The 21,765-nt window shown below is 36.6% G+C and overlaps 3 protein-coding genes across 11 annotated transcripts; 2 read left to right on the forward strand and 1 right to left on the reverse strand.

Moving 5' to 3' along the window:
- Nucleotides 1-22: 22 nt before the first annotated feature.
- LOC140838625 (protein NAP1) lies at nucleotides 23-12,058 on the reverse strand. Of its 3 annotated transcripts, none has more exons than XM_073205071.1 (24): nucleotides 11,846-12,058; nucleotides 10,998-11,406; nucleotides 10,826-10,900; nucleotides 10,397-10,477; nucleotides 10,101-10,181; nucleotides 9,904-9,986; nucleotides 8,272-8,356; nucleotides 7,577-7,702; nucleotides 7,296-7,403; nucleotides 7,165-7,209; nucleotides 6,742-6,884; nucleotides 6,268-6,400; nucleotides 5,561-5,671; nucleotides 5,325-5,403; nucleotides 4,712-4,905; nucleotides 3,967-4,112; nucleotides 3,666-3,747; nucleotides 3,485-3,595; nucleotides 2,988-3,113; nucleotides 2,774-2,904; nucleotides 2,596-2,692; nucleotides 1,350-2,341; nucleotides 906-1,118; nucleotides 23-655 (listed from the first exon to the last, which is right to left on the reverse strand). In XM_073205071.1, exons 2-24 carry the CDS (start codon nucleotides 11,400-11,402, stop codon nucleotides 169-171), a joined length of 4,134 nt encoding a protein of 1,377 aa, XP_073061172.1. In that variant the 5' UTR covers nucleotides 11,403-11,406; nucleotides 11,846-12,058; the 3' UTR covers nucleotides 23-168. The 3 variants fall into 3 exon arrangements, with proteins under 3 accessions (XP_073061172.1, XP_073061170.1, XP_073061171.1); XM_073205069.1 differs by having other exon boundaries at nucleotides 10,998-11,451; XM_073205070.1 differs by lacking the exon at nucleotides 11,846-12,058 and having other exon boundaries at nucleotides 10,998-11,827.
- Nucleotides 12,059-13,227: 1,169 nt separating this feature from the next.
- LOC140837720 (UPF0496 protein At3g49070) lies at nucleotides 13,228-14,902 on the forward strand. Its single transcript, XM_073203834.1, has 2 exons — nucleotides 13,228-13,497; nucleotides 13,820-14,902. The coding sequence occupies exons 1-2, from the start codon at nucleotides 13,449-13,451 to the stop codon at nucleotides 14,800-14,802; spliced, it is 1,032 nt and encodes a 343-aa protein (XP_073059935.1). The 5' UTR covers nucleotides 13,228-13,448; the 3' UTR covers nucleotides 14,803-14,902.
- A 2,071-nt stretch (nucleotides 14,903-16,973) lies between these two features.
- On the forward strand, nucleotides 16,974-21,538 carry LOC140838626 (protein NARROW LEAF 1). 7 transcript variants are annotated; one of them, XM_073205075.1, is made up of 9 exons: nucleotides 16,975-17,160; nucleotides 17,237-17,419; nucleotides 18,016-18,057; nucleotides 18,525-18,646; nucleotides 18,777-19,283; nucleotides 19,380-19,523; nucleotides 19,746-19,986; nucleotides 20,185-20,685; nucleotides 20,808-21,538. In XM_073205075.1, the coding sequence occupies exons 5-9, from the start codon at nucleotides 18,789-18,791 to the stop codon at nucleotides 21,233-21,235; spliced, it is 1,809 nt and encodes a 602-aa protein (XP_073061176.1). In that variant the 5' UTR covers nucleotides 16,975-17,160; nucleotides 17,237-17,419; nucleotides 18,016-18,057; nucleotides 18,525-18,646; nucleotides 18,777-18,788; the 3' UTR covers nucleotides 21,236-21,538. The 7 variants fall into 7 exon arrangements, with proteins under 7 accessions (XP_073061178.1, XP_073061176.1, XP_073061177.1 ...); XM_073205076.1 differs by lacking the exons at nucleotides 16,975-17,160; nucleotides 17,237-17,419 and adding an exon at nucleotides 17,683-17,954; XM_073205077.1 differs by lacking the exon at nucleotides 18,525-18,646 and having other exon boundaries at nucleotides 16,974-17,419.
- Nucleotides 21,539-21,765: the final 227 nt, after the last annotated feature.

Genomic DNA, 21,765 nt, shown 5'->3' on the forward strand with positions numbered 1-21,765 from the left:
GCAGAAACAACAACTGTCTCAATTAAGAACAAACACTTAGTTAATATATTTCTCAGATAATATATAATCGTCAGGTATAAAATAATCTTCGCCAGAAGATCAACTTCACAACTGGAGCTACCGGAAGCCCAGGAACATACATTTTCATCATAATTTAGTTTTCGTGTCTCATTTATATGATATGGGACCAGACCTTGACACTGCAAATCTTGGTAAAGGACTAGGACCAGTGCTGGCTGATGCGGATCCTTCTACAAATTTCGTCTTCCGACTTAAACTGTAGTCCAAGGGCCCAGACCGCCTACCGTTCCTGTGTTTGTTGTCTATGTTTCTTGCATGGAAATTGTCGGAATCGTCTTGATTCTGATCATGAGCTGATGTAACCTTGAAATAACCTGAATCATGAGCACTAGAATGTGAAGCATCGCTACGGGGCTGCCTCATTGATGGAGATGCATGGGCCAGTGACATAGCCGGAGAATGATGAGGAGATGCACTCAATAATGCGAGAGGAGTGGAAGAATTTGAGTAGTATTGGTTATACAGTGAACGGAGAATGGCATACGGTATATGAGATTCCAATGTGCTCCTCGGTAGGTATGGCGACATTTCACATATTTGATCAAGAAAGATGAGCTTCGCAACAAGATGAGACCTGTTCAAATAGTGAGCCATCTTTTGAGTATATCAGCATTACAATGGAACCAAAAGAAAAATGTCAAAAGAAATAATCATCGGCACAAGTCATGGTACTTCGAAAAATTTCAAGATACTTAGAAACATCAAATGAAAACCTCTTCATCAGAGTCGTGATAATTAATCATAACTGCAATTATCTCTTTGTGAGGCAATCAAAACTTGAAATGATATAGCTTCTGCGAGTCATGATGAGATCATGAACTCACCTATTGCTTTCACTCCAGGTATCCAAAATGATCCCTGCGCAGAACTTTACATAGAGCTGCATTACGGACTTTATGTTTGCTTCTATTGACAAATAGTTTTGTGTTGCAGGATTCAACATTTCGCCGGCGTGGCCATTTGAAAGAGATTGATTCTGTTCATATTCTCTTTCAAGTCTGACGAATTCGCTACCCACAATCACAGCAGAAATGCACCTGATAAAGGAAATTTAAATGACAAATTTCATAATCAAAACTATTCTCAGAGCACATGCAAAGAATAGAGATCACAGAATCCATTTGAACGTATCTTCAATCATCTACCAAGCAAAAAATGCTAATTACAACTTGAAACTTAAACTGAGACAGGCGGATAACAAAATAATTATGCATTCAATCTTTCTTATAATAATGCTCTTCAAATCACAACAGTGAAATTATATGGACCTGGCCAAACAGTGAACATTGTTGCTGAAGCCCCCAGTTTCTACATTGAAGGTAGTAGTGTCCCAAATAGTAGAAGTCATAAATGCTGCAAATAAATATGGCAACAAGCTCCATGAACCATCACTAGCCCCGCCAACATCCTCAAATATGGATATAATCCATTTGGAATCATGATCACCAACTATGTTTACAGCGTTTGCGACCCTTTGCATCCTCCTTATTTCTTTCTTTTCAGGTATTTCAGAAGGTAAATGCTTAGCAGAACCTGCTAGCAACGAATATATTAAAGGTGCACCTTCTTCAAGCACAACACCAGAAGCTTCTGCTAAAATAGAATCAAAAGTGATGGCCTGCCCTGCCTGAATACAGAACTTAACCATGGTGTCCATATCAACAATCTGCTTAATATTTGCTTCTGTGTCAATCCTATCACCGGAATGCATACTCCCAGCTACTGCCTCCAAAATTTCACGATTCACCCTCAGTGACGTGTCAATGCAATTTAGAAGTGCGGCTATATGCTCCTTCAGCATCCTGTTCAACCTGTCAACTCCATAGCTACCAAAGGTGCGAACAAAGGCTTTCAATTCCTTAAGATCTGTCACCGACTCTGCAAAATATCCACCAACAGGCCTTGTACTCTTGAAGCATCCATGAAACGGTGTAAAGAGTATGCCAGCACCCGATACATCCTTAATAATGTTATCGATATACCAACTGCACACAGCTTCGGTAGCCAACACAGTCAGCTGTTCTGCAGGTTTCTCAAACAAGTGTAATGAAGAAACCGGACCGGCATAGGTTTCTGTAAGGAGAATTTCACGAATACCCTGTGTGAGGTCCATGCTGACATGTTGTTCTGCTAGGTGGACGATAGAAGTATGTCTGTGAATAAGTGATTCTAGGACAGAAGGCCGCTGAAGATCAGCATCGGTTTTCAGCACAGTGAGCAGCCTCCTTTTGAAATTTCCGAGGATGCATTCTCTCATGTACTGCATCATAATAATTAAAATTGAGAAAAAAAATTTACCAACCAAACAAAGTAATCGGGATTTTGAAATTTGAATTATCCAGCAGCAGCAGAGGTCAGATTCAGAACTTCTCTCAAGCTGACAAAGCTGAATTATCTGACGGTTTACAATCTCATCCATCTACTAACTTCACATTTATTGTGTTGGAATCATTGAGTATGTTATTAAGAATCTGCATTCAATGAGCAATTTAAAAAAATTATAACGTCGTTTACCTCCCGAAGAACAAAAACATGGTTTAAAACGCAGATGGGTTCCATGTCATTCAATACTGAGCATAGATTTGTCAACCGTTGAATTGCAGCTTCCAACCTGTCATCCAACCGGATACTAAGTCAAACGAGAGCAATATGACGAACATAAATTTCCAGGGCATGGAGGTAGAAAAATCACATTTTGATAGCATTATTATTTTCAGGATAGCTCTCATATCCTGGCAAATGAAAACCATATGAAGCTTTTGGAGATTTCGCCGGCAATCTGGATGTCAAATTCATAAGATTTGCTGCTTGGTCTGGAAGAAGCTGAAATTTTCTTACAATTAGTCCAAAAAATATACCCAGCTAAAACTTAAGTGAATCTTGGCAGCATGGAGAAGAGGGTTTACCTGCATCTCCAGAGAGCCAAATCCTCCTTCTGAGTCAAGAATATTTATTAAACCTTCCAATCCTCCCATGATGGATTCAATAAGGGATTCAACATATAGAACCGCATCACGGCCGATTTTAGTCAACTGAAACCCAAAATGTTGAAGGCATTGTATGTAAACAACAACCATTTTCATTCACAAAATTACACCGGGTAGAATATCAAACATAACGTCCAATTTCTCCACCCTGAGTGAACTGAGGGCATGAAGGTGCTCCTTGTCATTTAGTTGGAAGCAGGTATCTAGAGGTCAGAATATCCATATTGAAACTTACAATTTGATACAAATCAACTTCTACTAAAAGGTTCAAAATTTTCTTGTTCATAAACTTGTCTTTACCCTCCAACTGGTATGGCTTTTGTACAGTATGCACTATAAGACAATCAACATACGGTCCACAAACTATGGTTTCCACAACCGTGAGAAATTAAACCTTTGATATTGTTGATCAGTACCTCTTCTGGGATAACTGCTGATGCACATTCTGGGAAAGTGCTAGCAACACCAAGCCAGGCACAGCAATGTTGTGGACGACCTTCGGGCCCAAACATGGTGTTACGAAAAACCTATAATACCACAAGTCAAATGAGAGCTACATATGGTTGTTTAAGAAGACTTGTACATTGTCATACTTACAGTTGTAAGATGCTGATGGTAAAAGTAAAGTTTCTTCAGACTCCCATGCTTTGACAACTGAGTTTCAAGCTCATCAACACATCTGCTTTTAGGAAAGAAATTCATTAGTACTGTCTCTTGCACTGTGAAGAAAAAATCAGCTGACTTGTTTTTCTATTGATCAACATTCAGCCGTTATAGAGAGATTCAGATCAGTGAAAACTGGAAGCTCCGGCTAGAAGCTGACCAGGACAGTTAAACTCTAGCAGTAAGAATCCTAATATTATAATATATCAAGTCTTGTTACAGAAAACGCGAGCACCTGGACCAATTGTATGTAGCATTTCCCTCTGACAACAACCCCTCTTTTCCAGTAGATACCGTAGCCTTTTCCAAATGCCTAATGTTAATAGACGACCGAGCAGAAGTGACAATCATCAATACTGACAACCAGTCCTTCCGTAACTCCTGCGAATTTCAAAAAAGAAATAAAAATCTTTACAAGCAATAGCAAAAAATACCAACATCAGCAAGATCAGGGTAAGCAACAATTCAAGAACAAAAAATTATTTAAAAAAAAACATCCTTCTGACATTGGATCAGCAAATTGGAAAGGTCGTCAGAGTTCAGAATCAGTAATGTACCAGCTTGCCAAGCATGCAGATCATAAAAAAAGGTAAATGCTCGCTGATAATAAAAAACAAGAAACACACTGAAGCCAATCCATTTTTAATACTGAATCATCCATTGAAGGGACAAATATATTGATTTACCTGTATCAAGAGACCGAAATAGATACACGATAGTAATTATCTGCTCATAGTCATCCAACCAATATTTGGAGAAACTCGAGTTAACATTCTCAATTTTATAATTTCCAACGTAACGTGTAGGTCACACTTCAGTTCAGTAAATATATTAAATCAAGTTTAAAAAAAATACTTAAAATCATTACATTGATAACTGGGCAGATATGAACAGATGGTAGAAAAATGTTCAGGTAAGGAAAAGAGCGAGCAATAGTAGGTCTGACATGGAAAATGCAAAATACATGATGAAATGCTTACTGATAAATCACATGTGATGGCAGAAATATTTTCGCCCTGAGGCTTTGGTATGTTCTCTAAATGCTGAACAATCCGATGGAAAAGCCCCTTCAAGGTAGCATCCAAGTCGAGAGCCACCATCCCCGGAGTGCTCATCAGAAAGCGGATTCTTCCAGCAGAGGATGATAGGTATGACAAGGCATAGCCTCTAATGGCTGAGAGAAAATAACACCTTTTCTATCTCAGTATAAATTTCTAATAACCAGTAGAACACAAAAAGTATGTCACTTTGATGAATCGACCAACAAAATGTATTGTAAAAGCGGTATATATGCTGACATTTAAGCGGTATCTATGCTGACATTTAAGGTTTAAGTCGTAAATTTCGTGCAAGCTTCCACGTAATGTTAGAATGAAAAATTATAGTTCATCAAAACTCAGATATTCTATCTTTATTCTCACAATAGAACTGATTAGAGGACCTAATAAGCACCTAACCAAACCATTGTACTGAAGAACACTCCATTTGAGAGCAAGCTGACATAAGTAAAAAGCCAGAAACTTAAATATTTCATATATGATCACGGACTTGTCAATAAAATCTAATAATCTTTTTTCTTGAAAGGAACCAAACCAGCAATGTATTTTCGGGCTAGAGAGCAAAGATGGTCCATCCCATCTAATAAAAACCCAATAGTTGGATCATTTGGATCCTGAAATCAAGAACATTGAAAGGAACGAAATTAAAGTGATAAGTTGCACCTTACAAATCAAGATAAAAGAAATATTACTAGTCATCTTTTGTATCTTCAGTATAATATCCACAAATGAGATGTTTTGGTAATAAATACAATTGAATTTTTTTCTTACACTTTCTACAGGCACAAATCGAGCTGCTTTTGATTTAGAAGATGCAACTCCAACATGCTGAAAGTACCATAATACCTCACTTTGGGCAAAGGCCAAGGCAGAAAAAACCATCTGAACAATCACCAATAACAATGCATTGAGTGTAAAGCCACAGCAAAACAATAAGCAGTCACAAGCACAGGATTAGTAACTTCTTTTATTCCATGTTCACTTCACCGGAACAATAATTAGTTTCCCTCATATATCAATAAGTAAGACTACAATTATTAGTTTCCATCTTTTATCATTAAATAAGACCACAATCCCCTTGACCCAGTACTTTTTTATTTGTGCTGTTATCATCCCATACCTCCACATAACTCATTAACTTGATCAGTATGCACGTAAATAATTTGAAACCATACACATAATAACCAGTGCCCTAGTGCCTAGCAAGGTAAGTCATCAAAGATCAAAATCTGTCATTTCACATCTCTAATAAACAGCATTATCAGTTGATCAGTTCAGAAAATTATTGTAGCGAATACATATTCAGCTTATCTGTACTACTAAGGATCTTGCTTCATCATACAGCAAACATCTCCTGTATAGAACTAATCATGCCTGTAAAAGGCTTCTCATGTCCTCGTTATCATTCAACCTACCCATATGATAATCTCATGAAGATCAAGAAAATAGGTATATGGATGTATAAATGTGCAGCATACCTGGATGTTTGGAGCCAATAAACTAGGCTGATCAGTAAAGAAAAGAACCATCCTTCCAATCTCCTGCTTCAATAAAATTCTCCTCTCACGGTGTATGGCATCACAGGAGTTCAGTGCTTGCTCGTGAACTTCACTGCATGATCAATGAGCTTAAATGTAAGTTAGGCATAGTGCCAAAACTATAAGCTACGACATACAACAAGAACCAAATATTGATTTCATCAGAAACAAAAGTAAAGATGCGATATTAAACTGGTCTCAGTGCATTTAAATTCTAGTTCTAAAGGAGTAAGATGGAAAGTCTGTAATTAATCTAAAGAGATAGTATTACAAACTGAACATGCACTGTTGGCATCATTCATTACCTAGTGTAACTATATCAATCAAATCAAATCACAGAATTCCCTCAGCCATAAACATTTTCTATATAAAAATGAACCAAATTAAAAAGTTTTATCTCCAAAAGCTCAATACCTGATCATTTTCTCTACCTGCTTGGCAACACTATACTCTAAATCTGCTTCTTTTTGTTTAGTTCGTCCAGACTTGGCAATTTTCTTTGATTCCAGAATTCTTGGTAAAACATATGATTGATACTCCTCATGCAATAATATATACTGCAGTTACAAAATAAAACCAATCAGTCATTTTAGAAACAGAATAAAGTTCTGAAATCAGGCCAGCCACTAAGGTCAGAGGACCTCCAAATGTTTTATGGATCAAAACCATTACTTTTTTACTGTATTACAGCAGAAATCAGCGCTAGCATGTTTAAGTAACTGGGACTGAAGTCTCAACGTTGTTCGAACTTTCTAGGGAACACGATCACCTTTTTTCTATTTAATATGATCAAGTGGGAAAAGAAAACGAATCTGTAAAGATGCATATAAAACTCACGTCATCCCTGAATAATGTAAGAACTAGGTTTTCTTTCAACACAACCTGAAAGGAAACAAAAAGCAACAGAGCTCAAGAGCTAATGACTGCAGGAAAATTAAAGATATGAAATTCCACTGAGTGCTATGTACCAAAGCAATGTCAATGCTTGTGACCCTGAGAAGCTCATCTGGGCAAACGAGATATCCAAATAATACCCATTCTCGATAGGAAGTAACATTTGCCAGGTCTTGAGCTCTCTGTAAAATAGAAAAGATGTTAAAAATTAAAAATGGTTATGCAAAGGAAAAGGAAAAAGAGCTTGATCCTTGTAGTACATAGCTTTACATGAAATGTAAAAGTTTGCATTAGGACATTCCAAATCCTAATAGGACATGCTAAGACTATCAACATATAACAGAACTTCAGTTACCATTGGATGAGCAGAGTTCGTCAGTATGTCAGGATATCTAGGATGAAATGGGCTCAGAAAACCCTCATTTCGCAGTTTCCTTGTATCTGTAGATAAAAAGATAATGGGACCCACAGCCTCTAAAACCTGAAAAGTATGCAACACAGAAACATGTTATATTCAATTCTAGTTTACCACAGATCAAGTGAAAATGAAAAGATTATAGATCAAAATACCATTTTAACTACATATAGCCCCCACTGCTAACGACATGTAAAAATTCTACTTCTCAGATAATTTGAAAAAAAAGAGATATGAGCAATTTATTTTCTGTTCTAAGGACCACAAAATTACTAAGCAGTGAATTCTGTGTGTAATTTTTGGCTACAGAATATAGATTGTCTTTATTATGCTTATAACTTGTAACAGAATTAAGATGGAAAGAAATTTGAGGTAGGGAACCAAGACATGCTTCTACCTCATGCAAATGAGAGAGTAGACTAAAAATGTACAAGGTGTTTCACAAGCTTTAAGCCAGTACAATTAAAATTTTGATGTACATAATTCGTCACATCAAGAAGTATATGAAGGTCAACTACAAAGAAGAAAATTAACTCAATTTTGCTCAACGAAATAACCAAATTTCTAACAAAGCATTGTAACTTTGAAGTAGGATCATGTCTGCCAAATAAAGAAACAAAAGAAAGAGCTATAACCTCTCCAATTCGAGGGCTGACAAAGTTAAGATCTTCATGTAACCCTTTCAGAGGTGGATCATACGAGTCAACAAATTGAGTTAATCTGCTAGCCAAGAAACATAAATGAATTGACTATACTAAAAAGTTTAAAATCAATCATATGCATATGTAACTTATCAAATACAAGATTCACCTAAAGACATGTAAATAGTAAATGATTACTTCTCATCAGTCAAAATAAAGGCCTTATAGTTGTACAACATGACCGTTAAGTTGACGCATACAGCATACAACAGCTGAATTAAAGAAGTTGAGTTCAAGGAATCACAGAAGAAGGCTACCTATACTATTAAAATGAATAATCTATTTTTAAAATATATATTTTATATTCTTCTTTGAGAAAACCAAATTTTATTTCCTGAGGCACCCCTGTAGGAATTAACTAATGTCAAAAGACAACTTCGTCATTATTTGATATTTGAATACATTGGCCATTTTATCTTCTAATAATCATTCCAAAACATATTTACCAATATAACCCTATAAAATTATTATTTACAAATATATTCCTAGGAGAGTAACGCCCTCACAACAACGATTTAATATCAAATAAATACCATTCTTTACACAACACAGTCTGATTTTCAAAACTGGTTCCAAGCGCTTCACAACTTTTTGGGTCCGGAACGGGTCAAAACCAGACCGCAACCTGTCCTTGTGTAAACCGGTTCCGAATTGGTCCCGGTTCCATGGATCCGCTCCGGACCGTGAAAAAGTTCAGAGTTTCCGGTTCAGTTCGATCCAGTTATGGATCTGATTTAAGCCACCTTCACTATACATTTAAGAAGAAGAAATTTCTGGTTCCAGACCGGAACCGTGGCAAAGTCCCATAACCGGTCCGGTTTAGGGTACTAATTCGTGGAACCACCCCGAACCTATATTCGGAACCGGAAAATTTATCGGGGCGGTTCCGAACCGGTTTCAGTTCAACCTGCCCTATTAAGCATCCCTACTATACATGTACACAGCGGTTACATAAACACACTAGTTCAAATAAAATAAAGTTAAGAATAGCACAACTAAACACTCAGGGAGTTTAACCAAAGACACCAAATCCCTTGAGGTGGAAGCCAAATAAGTAAACCTTTCCATTCTTCAAAAGTTAGTGAGTTTGTTCTTTCCAGCACACTAACACCAATTCTCTATACCTTAGAAGTGACAGTATAAAGTGATCAGTTGTCCCTTGATAACCAAGAATTGACACATGTATAGCATTTGTTGTGTAGTCAAGATACTAGGTGAGCTGACTCAAGAACTAGCATATCTTGCTTGGTTGAACACTTGAACCTCATACACCGTTTTTCATTTCTCTTCAAGGACATACACTTAAGCAACAATATATCAGCAAACTTTCGAATACGAATCTCTGTGTAACAAGTTACTTTTTATTGTTCTATACTTATTTCCAGTAGCATGTTTAGTATGATCTTTATCTTGCTTTTTTTCAACAAAGAAGCTCAAGATATATCTTAAACAAACTATGTATGTCATGAAGTATTTCAACAAGCGATCCCCACCAAATCATAGAGTGTCTGAATTGGATTCCAATAGAATAAGGCTCATAAAACTAAACAGTAGCTGAAGTCTCACCTATGGTAAAAATCACAATCTCGATCATTCCGTGCCATGGAATACAAAAGATTGTACATTTGCAGAATCATTTTTCTAGGTACCTGTTGATCAAGTGTTTTTCATTAATGTCAGAGAATTAAACAAATCAAAACAGCTTTTCATCTAGAAAAAGGAGAGTGAGATGGGAGCATGAGTCAACCATGCCGTAAACTTGCCTTCTCAGAAAATAAATTGACACGAACAAATGAACAAAAGAGATCCATGAAGGCATGTAGTATGAGAGAGTTCTGGTGCGGCTGGGAAAAAAAGGTCAAACAAGTCAAAAGTTATTTGAAACAATTTTGCTCCTCATTCTGACACTCATCATAAAAAATCCATTCCTCTGCTAGATATACTTCACAGTGAAGGCCGTGGGGTATAAAAAGACTACTATTATGTGTGGACAGCATCAACTTGGTGCGTCTGTAGCTTCTCTACAAATTAATAAAAAAAAAAGTCAGTCATTTCTCACCAGCAAGGTGATCACGGTACTGCTTAGATCCAATATGAGCCGCAAAGCTTGTTCTCTAAATGCCAACAGGTCAAGAAGCAGCTGTTCAAGAGATGGAACCAGATTTCAAATTATGAATAAAAAAATTCCCAAGGCAATCTAGGAAAACAAAAATATTATTAACACCTGTTTTCTTGTTTAGATATTTTCTCTTTTTTGTAGGTGTGAATTTGACTGACAACAGCTATAATAGACGGCATGCATAGAGTTCTCTAACTCAGACAAATTGCCCAGGGTTAGGGGATAAATTATTAGAAAATTTCAACACGGCAATGCACCATTGACGCCGATACCAAAAACCAACATCGACAATTAACAATATTTAGATGGTGTATTTCTGTAAATTACCATAATATTACAAAATACAAGCTATGTATAGTAATGTTTCACCTGAATCCATGGTTCTAAGCTCTGTAAGTGAAGCTCAGCGCTGTCGCACATTGCGTCCAAAGTAAATTTATCAACCTAGAAGCAATTGGAAGAATCGATCTCACAATTCCCAATAAGTAAAGAAATACAAGTCAATATCCAAAATTTAAAATGCGGAATACAAAAGTTCTACCCGTTCAAGCTGCAACTTGCTGTGATGCTCAGGAAACTTCTTATCGAGTAAAATACCAATTTTGGGGTAGTTCGGGAACACGCCCGCTTTCCAAAATGCTTCGGAATAGACATGACCGACTGAATCAGGGTAATCGAGAATCTGATTCAGCCGGTACAATTTTGACATTAACCCTTCAGCTACGTGTGTGAGCTGGTAAACCCATTGCATGTTGAAGCCCTTCAGGGATGAGCCGCTGCTGGTTTGAGGAGTTGTACATTCATCTATATTCTTATTCCTCGAGGCTAGTTCTGGACCTAAATATTCGGTCCACCTTGCTGGCCCCTCCCACTCCCTTGACCTAACTGCCGCCGGTGCAGATGCTAACGCGTCTTCAGATGGAAAATGCGGCCTCGACTTAGCCATTTTTCTGTTGCTCATTAGCAGAAAAATTCACTCCAAAAGTCCAATATCCCTGGGAAGAAGAATTATAAAAATGCATTCAGGGGATAACAATTTTGTTTACAATTGTTTGAATCCTGAACCATGTTCTTCCGCGATCATATGCTCACAACTGGAAATTGAAACTAATTCCCGTATCTTCTTAATAAATGAAGATCATTTCACCCATAAAGGAAAGTAAAACTACAGACAAAAGAAGACCGCAGGCTACATTAATAAATACATAAACTATAACGTTCTCCCCTGTTTTCTTGCCGCTTCACATTCTCACGGTTATAATGAACAGAAACGACATTACTCCCAAACGTCAATTGACAACCCTCTCTCTTTTCTCCAAAACCAGTCTGGTAATTCCAAATTAAAAGCAAGTAATCAAAGAATTAGGGCCAAGAACATAGAAACAGTACCACAAGGACGAAATACAAGAGTAAGTGAGTAGCTGAAGCAGTAGAAGAACAGCAGAGTGGTGGAGCTTCCTCAACTTCAGATCCACCAACTTCTACAGGTAAATATCTTACAGTTCCCTGCTTCACAGGGAGTTGACGTTGTGCCTGACGGAGACCTCTGTTTTTCTATTTTAGGTTCACTTCAGAATTCGGGTTTTGCTGTATAATTTGTGTAAAACATATTTCCCCAAAATTCTCCCTTAGCAATGTAATAATATGAAAGAAAAAAAAAAAAAACAATCAAACATTAAATGGGATTTTTAAAAATTTATTTTAATGCAATTAAACAAACCAATGATTAAAATTTCAATAAATCGTGTCTTAAATAGATATGAAAAATAGTTTTCACCTTTCTAAATTTGATTTTCAAATGCAATCTCGTTAAACGGTAGATGAGATCCTATCTATGTGGACATTACATTCACTTCATTTCAATGGGTAAGATCTTGACACACATACAATTTCAAAATAAAAAATGGATCATATATATGCATGGACAAATCTTGTCATTCATCCTATCATGGGAGACAATGCTCACATGTATAGGATGAAATAAACCCCGTTAAACATATGATAATTAAGTTCAAAGTTGCATAAAGTTGATGATGTCATATTTACCGTTTATTGACGTAGCTAATTTACCACTTTCCACTCCAAGTTACCGATGAACGCAACACAACAAACTAAAAATGATTGCTTCACGAATGAGTACTCATTCTGATTTCATGTCATCCGCACACGGATTTGGAAGATGATTGCTTACCAAAGAAGCATAACCGTGTGTTTCTGTTTTTTTTTTATTAAAAAAATTTATTTTAATTAAAAACGTGGATGAAGTAAGTCTCGAACTAAATATGTTTCAGTATATTGAGATATAACATGGATCGTGTTAAATGAGTCTTAAACAGCTATTTGATTTATTCGACATTTCAACTCTATTTTTGGATATCAGATCAAATGTTAACAAAATGGTTAGTACTAAGAACGTGATCGAATTAAATGAATTTGATGGTGCTTTTTTTTTTCCAGAATGAATAATAAGACTTTTCTATCAGTTTTTTGGCATTTGTTTCTTCACAAAACTTGAGAGTATTTGTATTTTTCATTAGTAAAAGTTTTTCAAAATAGGTTTAAACTGGATAAATAATATATGTTACTTAATATAATTAAAATTTTAAGACATTTTTTGAGGCAACCAAGATGAATAATTGGAAGGCCATCATTCATACGAGTACTATGTTATTAAATGATAGAATATGTTCTTTTGTGGAGGAATGATTCATTTGCTATTCATGTTCCTATTTTTATTAATCGAATTATGGACCAACCACTTCTTCGCTTGCATACTCCCTTGTAAGATCGTGTAAGCCAAATCTTCTTTCGGTCGCCGATCCCTTGGATAATTATCAAACACTTTTGTTTCCTTGCAAGCAAAAAAAAAATAATAATAATAATTTATTAAGTTCTGCACTGCTCCTTATATATTTTCCCTTTTTATCAATCCGATCGATTTTGCTACTTGATTCATTCTCCGTCAACCAGTTGTAGTTACAACAGACCCGAAATGAAGATTAGATTTTGTGCTATTATCAGAAAGTTGTTTGCCTGCGGGGGTACGTAACAATTCTTTTTACTTCTTTTTTTCCTTTGGGATAAACAGACATCAATAAATCAAATAGAATAGTTATCACTTTTTTTTCCTATTTCAGTTTTCCCAAAGAAGAGCAAGCAAGAATCTTTTATCATCCTTTACGTTTACATTAAAATGACCTTTTTGGGCAGTGCCCCAAAATCCAAAGGGGGAAACAATGGCCCGGCCGGATTCGTTATCGTTGATTAAAATCTCTGTTTTTAGAACTATAGATTGATTGGAATTTCAACTGAGAATTCATTTAGTTATGTGGTTGAGAATGTGCATTTATATTGGATTTGCAGCGGCACAAATGGATAATCCGGATCCGATAATTATGGACCTTCGAGAAGAGTATGCTAATGCCTTTCGAACCGAATCCTACAATGAATTTTGGATGCGGGTCCTATCCTTGAACAAAGGAGATCATCTCACCACCCTTGCAAGTGTCGGCTCCACGTCAGCGGATCGGCTTCCTTCTTACCGGATGTTCGTGGAGCAACTCTTGGATCCGGATCAACCCAATGTCGCTCGAATTTTGGGACTGACCCGAACCCGCAAAGACGATTTCTCCCTCTATTTTACCGTCACAGCTGAAGCCTCACACTTGTGTGGACTTCTCCTTAAAGACCTGGACCATATACGAAAGGAATACCAATGCATTAAAAACGGGTCATGCCCGAAAACAAACCAGTTCACAAGATCCAACCCTTTCGGACCATCAGCTCCTTCTTCGACCTGTTTTCGAACCGTGCAAGACGATTGCTCCAACCTGCTCACACAGCTCGAGTCACGGCGCAACGAGACACGGTCCAAGATTCGGTTCAAGAAGCTTAAACGCGGCGCTGCCGTTGTTCTCGTGGCTCTCACGGCTTCGCTGATTGTGATAGTTGCGACTCATGCGTTCGGAATATTAGCGGCTGCGCCTGGAATCATAGCTGCCTCCTTCGAGCTGATTTCAGTGGCCAATATGTCTAGGTTGTCAACTCAGCTCGATGTCGCGGCTAAAGGGACTTACATACTGATTCGGGAACTGGACACCATTGGCCGGCTTGTGGCTCGTCTAAATAACGAGCTGGAAGACGTGGATTCTTTGATGCAGCTTTGGCTCGCAAGAGGGAACGATCGGCTCCAAGCCAGTGCGGAAGTGGTGAGCCAGCTACAGAAAAACGAACAGATTTTCATCGAGCAGATGGATGAATTGGAAGAACATTTATACTTAGGTTTCATGACTATTAATAGGGTTAGAAATCTAGTAATTCAGGAAATCTTGAAGATGGAATCATAGTAGATTTTGGCTAACATTTTACGGATGAATCCAAAACAAGCCAATCTAAGTTCAATGCTCATCTTTCTTTTCTTTGGTTTTAGCGATATCATATTTTTATGAGTAAAGGCATCCGTTCATGTTAATCTATGTTATTAACTTTTTATCTCATCAAAAATTATGGAGTCTACGAGCCACATTTTCATTACATTAACATTTTCTCATTATTAACGCACATTCACATTCATTTAATATCAATTTTCATTATTTATGGGTTTCACAGTCCACTTACTCATTTTTTTTAATTTTAATTAATTTAATATCTTTCTAATTTTGTTAACATTTTACCACAAATATTATTAAAAATAAATAGTATCATTATTTTAAAAATAACTTAATTTTAACGGTACGTGAGAAAGCGTTAATTAGCAATGGTTTGTGAGAAAGCGTTGCACATAGCGATGGTTTGTGAGAAAGCGTCGCACATAGCGACGTCGCAAGTAGAGACGGGTTTTGAGAAACCGTCGCAAGTAGCGACGTTTTTCAATTTGCGACGGTTTACGAAAAACCGTCGCTATTTGCGAAATAATACCGTTCATTCTGATGAAATTCTTGGCTGACATGACAGCCAAGATTAATAATTCATGCACCCACATTGGTGCATGAATATTAATGGGTGTTAATAATCACTCATTAATGCACCAATGTGGGTGTCCTAAGTAGGTTATCTCTGAGACGTCTCTGAAACTTCACAAGCGAATCTTATTAATATTCATAATAAAAAATAGTTATATATTAATATAATATCAGCATAGATATGATATTTTAGGATAACCGAAAAACTACAAAAGAAGTGAAAAAAAGCATATATTATATTGATATCATATAATAATAATAATAATAATAATCGATATAATTAAATCATAATGTGTTTTTTTTTTTGACAGAATTAAATCATAATGTTATTTGTAACCAACGACACCTGAAATGATTGGCTAAATTGTTGTCCGTAGTCTCTTGAATAATAGTGGGCCTAATGGCCCAATGATCGATCAATTGGTAGGAGATTTTGGGCCCACCTAATCTTATCTCCACAGCCCAATCCGTACATCCCCCACTAATGCAGTCCACTCCAACATTTTCTCTGCCATCCATCCATTTAGAAACCGATTTTAAAATTCGTGGCTGGCGTTAGGTTAGTGCCCGATACCAGATCCGACGACTTTTACGGTGATAATATGTATATACATACCATATATAGTCCCAAATCAACTAGGGTTAATGGTGTAGACGAAGTTACTTACTCGAGAAAACGTATATTATGAGACATAAATCTTTCGACAAAGAAGACGTCTGAATTCGATCTGATAATGAATAATAATAATAATAATAATAATAATAATAATAATAATATCAAAGAGTCATTTTCAATCGTTCATACGTAAGGTTGGAGAAAGTCTTGGTCTATTGTATATTAATTGAGAAATATATCTAATAACTAAATTTAGAATTATAAAATATATATTTTTATTTCTAATAATTAAATTGTAAAATTTAAAACCATCAACATCATACAGAAAACCAATTTTCATACACACAGATATGTATATTATATATTAAGTAAGTCACAATCTTTTATCATTATGACCAAATAATAATATTATTATTATATTCTCACTAATTAATAATTTAATTAATAATTTAAAAAACTAGAATTATTTATTTAGTAGATACATACAACGAGTGCAGTTGACAGTAGTGTAGATAGAGTATCAACAACGTATGGCACAAATGAAATGTGTTATAAATTATTTTGTCTGAATCACTATTATTTATTTTATTAATTCAATAAAAAAATAAAATTTTTAATAAAAGCAGTAGATGATGATAAATAATAATAATTGATAATTTAGCAAATTTATTTAAAATTTAATAGGTACTTTTTAAATTAAAAAAAAAAACATAGAAAGAGGCAAAACGACAGTTACTTTACAGTATTTAAATTTTTATAATTTGAAGAAAATTAATACATATGAATCTATGATTTTTTTTTAATATTTCCATGCAAATAAAAAAAAATTTCAAATTTCCACACCAATGATGATTTGATAAATTGACAAAATGCGATGCATAATTTGTATCATTGTGACAAAAGTCTGAGAAGATAATGAAATGAAAAGACAGTGACAGCAGCCCCCCCACTGTCTCCCCTCACACGCGAAAACAAGAACAGTTCTTTGTGCTTTTTTTTTTCCTTGAGAAATGGCCTCAAGAAAAATTATTGCTACGAATACCACAATCATTTAGAATACGCTCGAATCGTGCATTGGAAATATGTGAACTTACAAGTTACAAGCGCTTTATTTCCATTCTTTTACGGTCAGATATCTCTCGCATCATCTTCTATTACTATCCCAATCACACTATCTCTCAAGGATCAAATCTCTTTGCCCAGATACCATTTTCGTGCACAGATCAAATAAATAAATGTTTGAAAAGGCGGGTGTTGTGTAAAAAGCTAGGTGAAAATGAGTTCTTTATTGGGCAAAAGTGCGGCTTTTCGATCGGGAGAAAATTCCCATGGGTCCCTAATCCCCCAGATACCAATAAGTATAGCAATGGAGTCCAAGAAAAAAAGGTAGTATCTTTTTTTGCGTCGCCCCTTTACTCACCAATGGAGGTACTATCATATTGACTTCTTTAACAGAAAGAAAGAAGCGTGCGCCCATCATTTGATCTCTCTGTCAAATGATAATTGTGGGGAAAGAACTGTATAAAATAATGTTTTAGAGGTAGGGGCTGCTAAAAAGAGAGCAGTGGGAGAAAGGGAAAATTTTGTATGATACTAGGAAAATTAACAGCTGTGTGTTTTTATCATATTGTGAGTCTCTTTCTTGAATTATTATTCTCGTCAATTGCCATGGCATCTGATTGATCTTTGGCACTGTCTATTAATGGACTCGAATGATTGAAACTTGAAAGTTGTAGGCTGCCAATATCAATATGTTAGTTACTGATAATAGTTTACTAAAATACCGTATTAAAATTTTCTAATATCAGCCTCCTTTTACAAATAGGGAAGCAGTATTTCCCTGCTCTCTCTTTCACAGAGGAAGATTGAAAACGAACTATCTGGCGTACATATTAGCTTCTTCACGATTGCCTAGAAGGATGTTCGTATTAACTTTTTAATGAGAACTCATTCATTCTTGATAAATTGATTGTTCTTGGCAGGTTGTGCTTGTGAAGAAAATCTATGTTGAGAGTTGCTGACAGGTTAGCATCGATCTACTTTCAGTATCGATACAGTCTTTTTTATTTGTCGAATCTCAGACCGAGTATTGATTAACTCAAGAGATGGGTGTGCCTTTCAGGAGTTTAATGGTGTTTCTTTAAGCGCTCAAATCCTCATTCTATAAAGTATTTTCTCCTGGTGTTTTAAACTAGGTTCTTATTATACGGCTTTTCAATGGAAAAGTTACCCTTTTTTGTTCGTAGTGTCTTGAAATGTTTCAATCTTTGCTGTTATTTTTACATCCCTTGGAATTGTGGGGTTGGTGAAATAACAGTTGGTTCATGTTATCATAAACAACATACCCTTTGCGTATTAGCTTCCAGTCGGTATTTCACTCATACAAATGAGTTCTTTAAATTGGAAGAAATGGAAAATTTTCTATGGGTGACTTATACAGCGAATCTTCTGAACCTTTTACCTTCTTTACTGATCTTTAGTTACCTTGCAGGAGTTTCGATTTGATTTCTTGAAGCGACGGCTTTGTGTAGTTCCCTCTTGGAGGCAGTGGGAAACTCATTTGATTGTCTCACTACTTCTTCATGAATATAAAGATCTAGGCTTGGCTAAAGGGTTTCTATTTCTAAATTCTTGTTTTGAAATTCTGATCATCTCGTATTCCTGTTGTTTTTTCCTCATTTATGGTTGACTTCTATAATTTCTGGCATTTTTTCTGATTGAAATTTCCATATGTTGCCGATAGGAAAGCTGAGGCATGGATCAGGCTGGAATGGTTTTGAGAGCTCATCACTCTGGTTCTGCAAAATCTGAGGAATCAGCTTTCGATTTGGAAAGGAATTACTGCGACAATCTGAATCTTCCTGAAGCACGTGCAACTGAGTCGCAAGGCTTTGCAACAGGTTGTCAGCTATCTGAGAACAATGCTGCTTACTTTTCATGGCCAGCTCCCAACAGCTTAACCGATGCTGCTGAAGTTAGATTGCTCTACTTTGGGAATCTTCAAAAGGGAGTTCTACCTGAAACTCATGGTCGATGGCCCACTGGCTTGCGGGCTAGCACCTTGCTTGAACTGATGACAATCAGGGCATTTCATAGCAAACTTTTACGGTGCTTTAGTCTTGGAACAGCAATTGGTTTTCGGATTAGAAGGGGTGCGCTGACTGATATACCGGCTATACTTGTCTTTGTTGCCAGAAAAGTTCACAGGCAGTGGCTCAGCTCTGCCCACTGTCTACCTGCTGCTCTCGAGGTTTTGCACTAACTGCTTTTGGTGTTTGGAACCTTGTTTGAAAACATATCCTGTTTTTTTCCTGTAAAAATTGTATCCAGTGAATTGAATTTTCAGGGACCTGGAGGTGTTTGGTGTGATGTTGATGTTGTTGAATTCTCTTACTATGGAACACCAGCAGCCCCTCCAAAGGAACAACTGTGCACAGAACTTGTTGATGGCTTCGGTGGAAGTGATCCATGGATTGGATCTGGTTCCCAGGTAAATTTTACTATTGTATCATTTTTTTCCTCTGACTTATTATCATATTACGCTTATGCCGCTGGGTTCAAATATGGTACTTTTTTGGTAGAATGTCATTACATATGTGAAATTCTAAACATTTTGTAACATGTTGGGTTCAGAGGCCTCTTCCTCATTAGAACTCTTGGTTTGTTTCCTCGATCTTATCCCTAATAATCTAATTCCGTGTGCATTTTTTAGGTCGCAAGCCAAGAAACTTACGGGACATTAGGTGCTATTGTCAAAAGCCGGACAGGAAATAGGGAGGTTGGTTTTCTCACTAATCGGCACGTGGCTGTTGATCTTGATTACCCAAGCCAGAAAATGTTTCATCCATTGCCACCAAGTCTTGGGCCAGGGGTGTATTTAGGTGCTGTGGAAAGGGCTACGTCATTCGTAGCTGATGATATCTGGTACGGCACTTTTGCTGGAACAAATCCAGGTATACTCATCCCAGAGTCTGATTGTAAATTTACATTTTCTAATGACCCGCAATAATATAACAAAGCATGGAACTAGTTTCTTGTTATACCATTCTTCTGAATGTCATCCTCTGAATGGATCAGTATTTAAATAATCATGGTAGTGGATCCCTAATCATATTCTGATCCATCCTGAACACAACCTTGTGACTATGCAGAAACATTTGTTCGAGCGGATGGGGCTTTCATTCCTTTTGCGGAGGATTTTAACATGTCGAACGTTACGACACTAGTTAAAGGTGCAGGTGAAATTGCTGATGTCCACATAATAGATTTGCAGTCTCCTATAGATAGTGTAGTTGGGAGGCCGGTGGTGAAAGTTGGAAGAAGCTCTGGCTTGACTACTGGGACTATAGTGGCTTATGCTTTAGAATACAATGATGAAAAAGGAATGTGTTTCTTCACAGATTTTCTCATTGTAGGCGAGAATCAACTGTCTTTTGACCTTGAAGGCGACAGTGGAAGCCTCATCTTATTGACAGGTCAGAACGGTGAAAAACACCGTCCAGTAGGAATCATTTGGGGTGGGACAGCCAATCGAGGCCGGCTGAAATTGAAGGCCGGCCAACCTCCGGAGAATTGGACCAGTGGAGTTGATTTAGGACGTCTTCTTGATCTTCTTGAACTTGATATCATCACAAGTCCAGAAGGGCTTCAAGGTTCGTGTATTAAATTGAAATAAAATTTAATTAACTGTCATCAAAATCACGTTTCATTCTGTTTCTAATATCTTTACTGTGCTTCTTTGCCCTTTTGCTCCTTTTTTTTTCTTCTTAAATAGCTGCATTACGGGAGCAGAGAAATGCATCTGCAACAGGATTTCATTCCGCTCTCAGAGAATCTGCACCACTCGAGTGGATCACTACTACCTCAAAAGATAAATCAGAAGAGAACTTTGTTTCAAGTATTGTGCAACGAGCCTCTGCTGATATCTGTTCTGGTCTGGAGTTACTGCCACCGTGCAGCCATGATGAGTTTCGAATTGTGGGTGGTTGTGATGTAGCTCCTCCGAGTATAGAGCACCAGTTCATGCCAAGCTTTTCATGTGAATCTTTGGCATATCCAAATCTTGGAAGAGAAAACCTGGTTGGACTGGGGAACCTTTCTGTGTTGAAAAACACGTCCGAAGGTAAAATTTCTGTTTCCTTGAAGTTGGATGAACCAGAACCAAAGAGAAGGAAGCAATCAACTTCTGTGGGTGGGCACTAGAATTTCAAGTTAAAAACGCTTCATTCCATCTGATGTGTAAGACCAGACCAGATTGTTGGAATTATTGGGTAGTTGGAACCATGCCTATTGTTGGAATTAATGTTATTCTTTTACTCATATTTTGTTTCAAGTTTGATTCAGTGATGTGTCAGACCAGACCAGTGGTTATGGGTAGTTAGATTGTCATATGTTTGTATTAATTATAATACCAAGCCAATCTAAAAAGGATGCATTTGTATGAATAAGAATAATGAATTGTGAGCGTGTTATGCATTTGTCATTCAATTTGGCCCTTTATATTGACTATTGAGATCGAATTATTATTTTTAATTAAACCAGGAGTTAGATCGCTTATTTTGATGCCAAAATAGATAAATGGCTAAACTTAATTATGAATAAATAATTATCTTAATCTTAAAATTTAAATTGATAAATAATCATTTACTTGGTAGTTGATATTCTCACGATTTATTTTGATATTGAAACGGAGGAACGACCTAAAAACATTACAGAGACCAGACCAGAACGCA

This window comes from Primulina eburnea, chromosome 8, assembly GCF_022965805.1.
Source record: "Primulina eburnea isolate SZY01 chromosome 8, ASM2296580v1, whole genome shotgun sequence".
In the NCBI taxonomy this organism is placed as follows: Eukaryota; Viridiplantae; Streptophyta; class Magnoliopsida; order Lamiales; family Gesneriaceae; genus Primulina; species Primulina eburnea.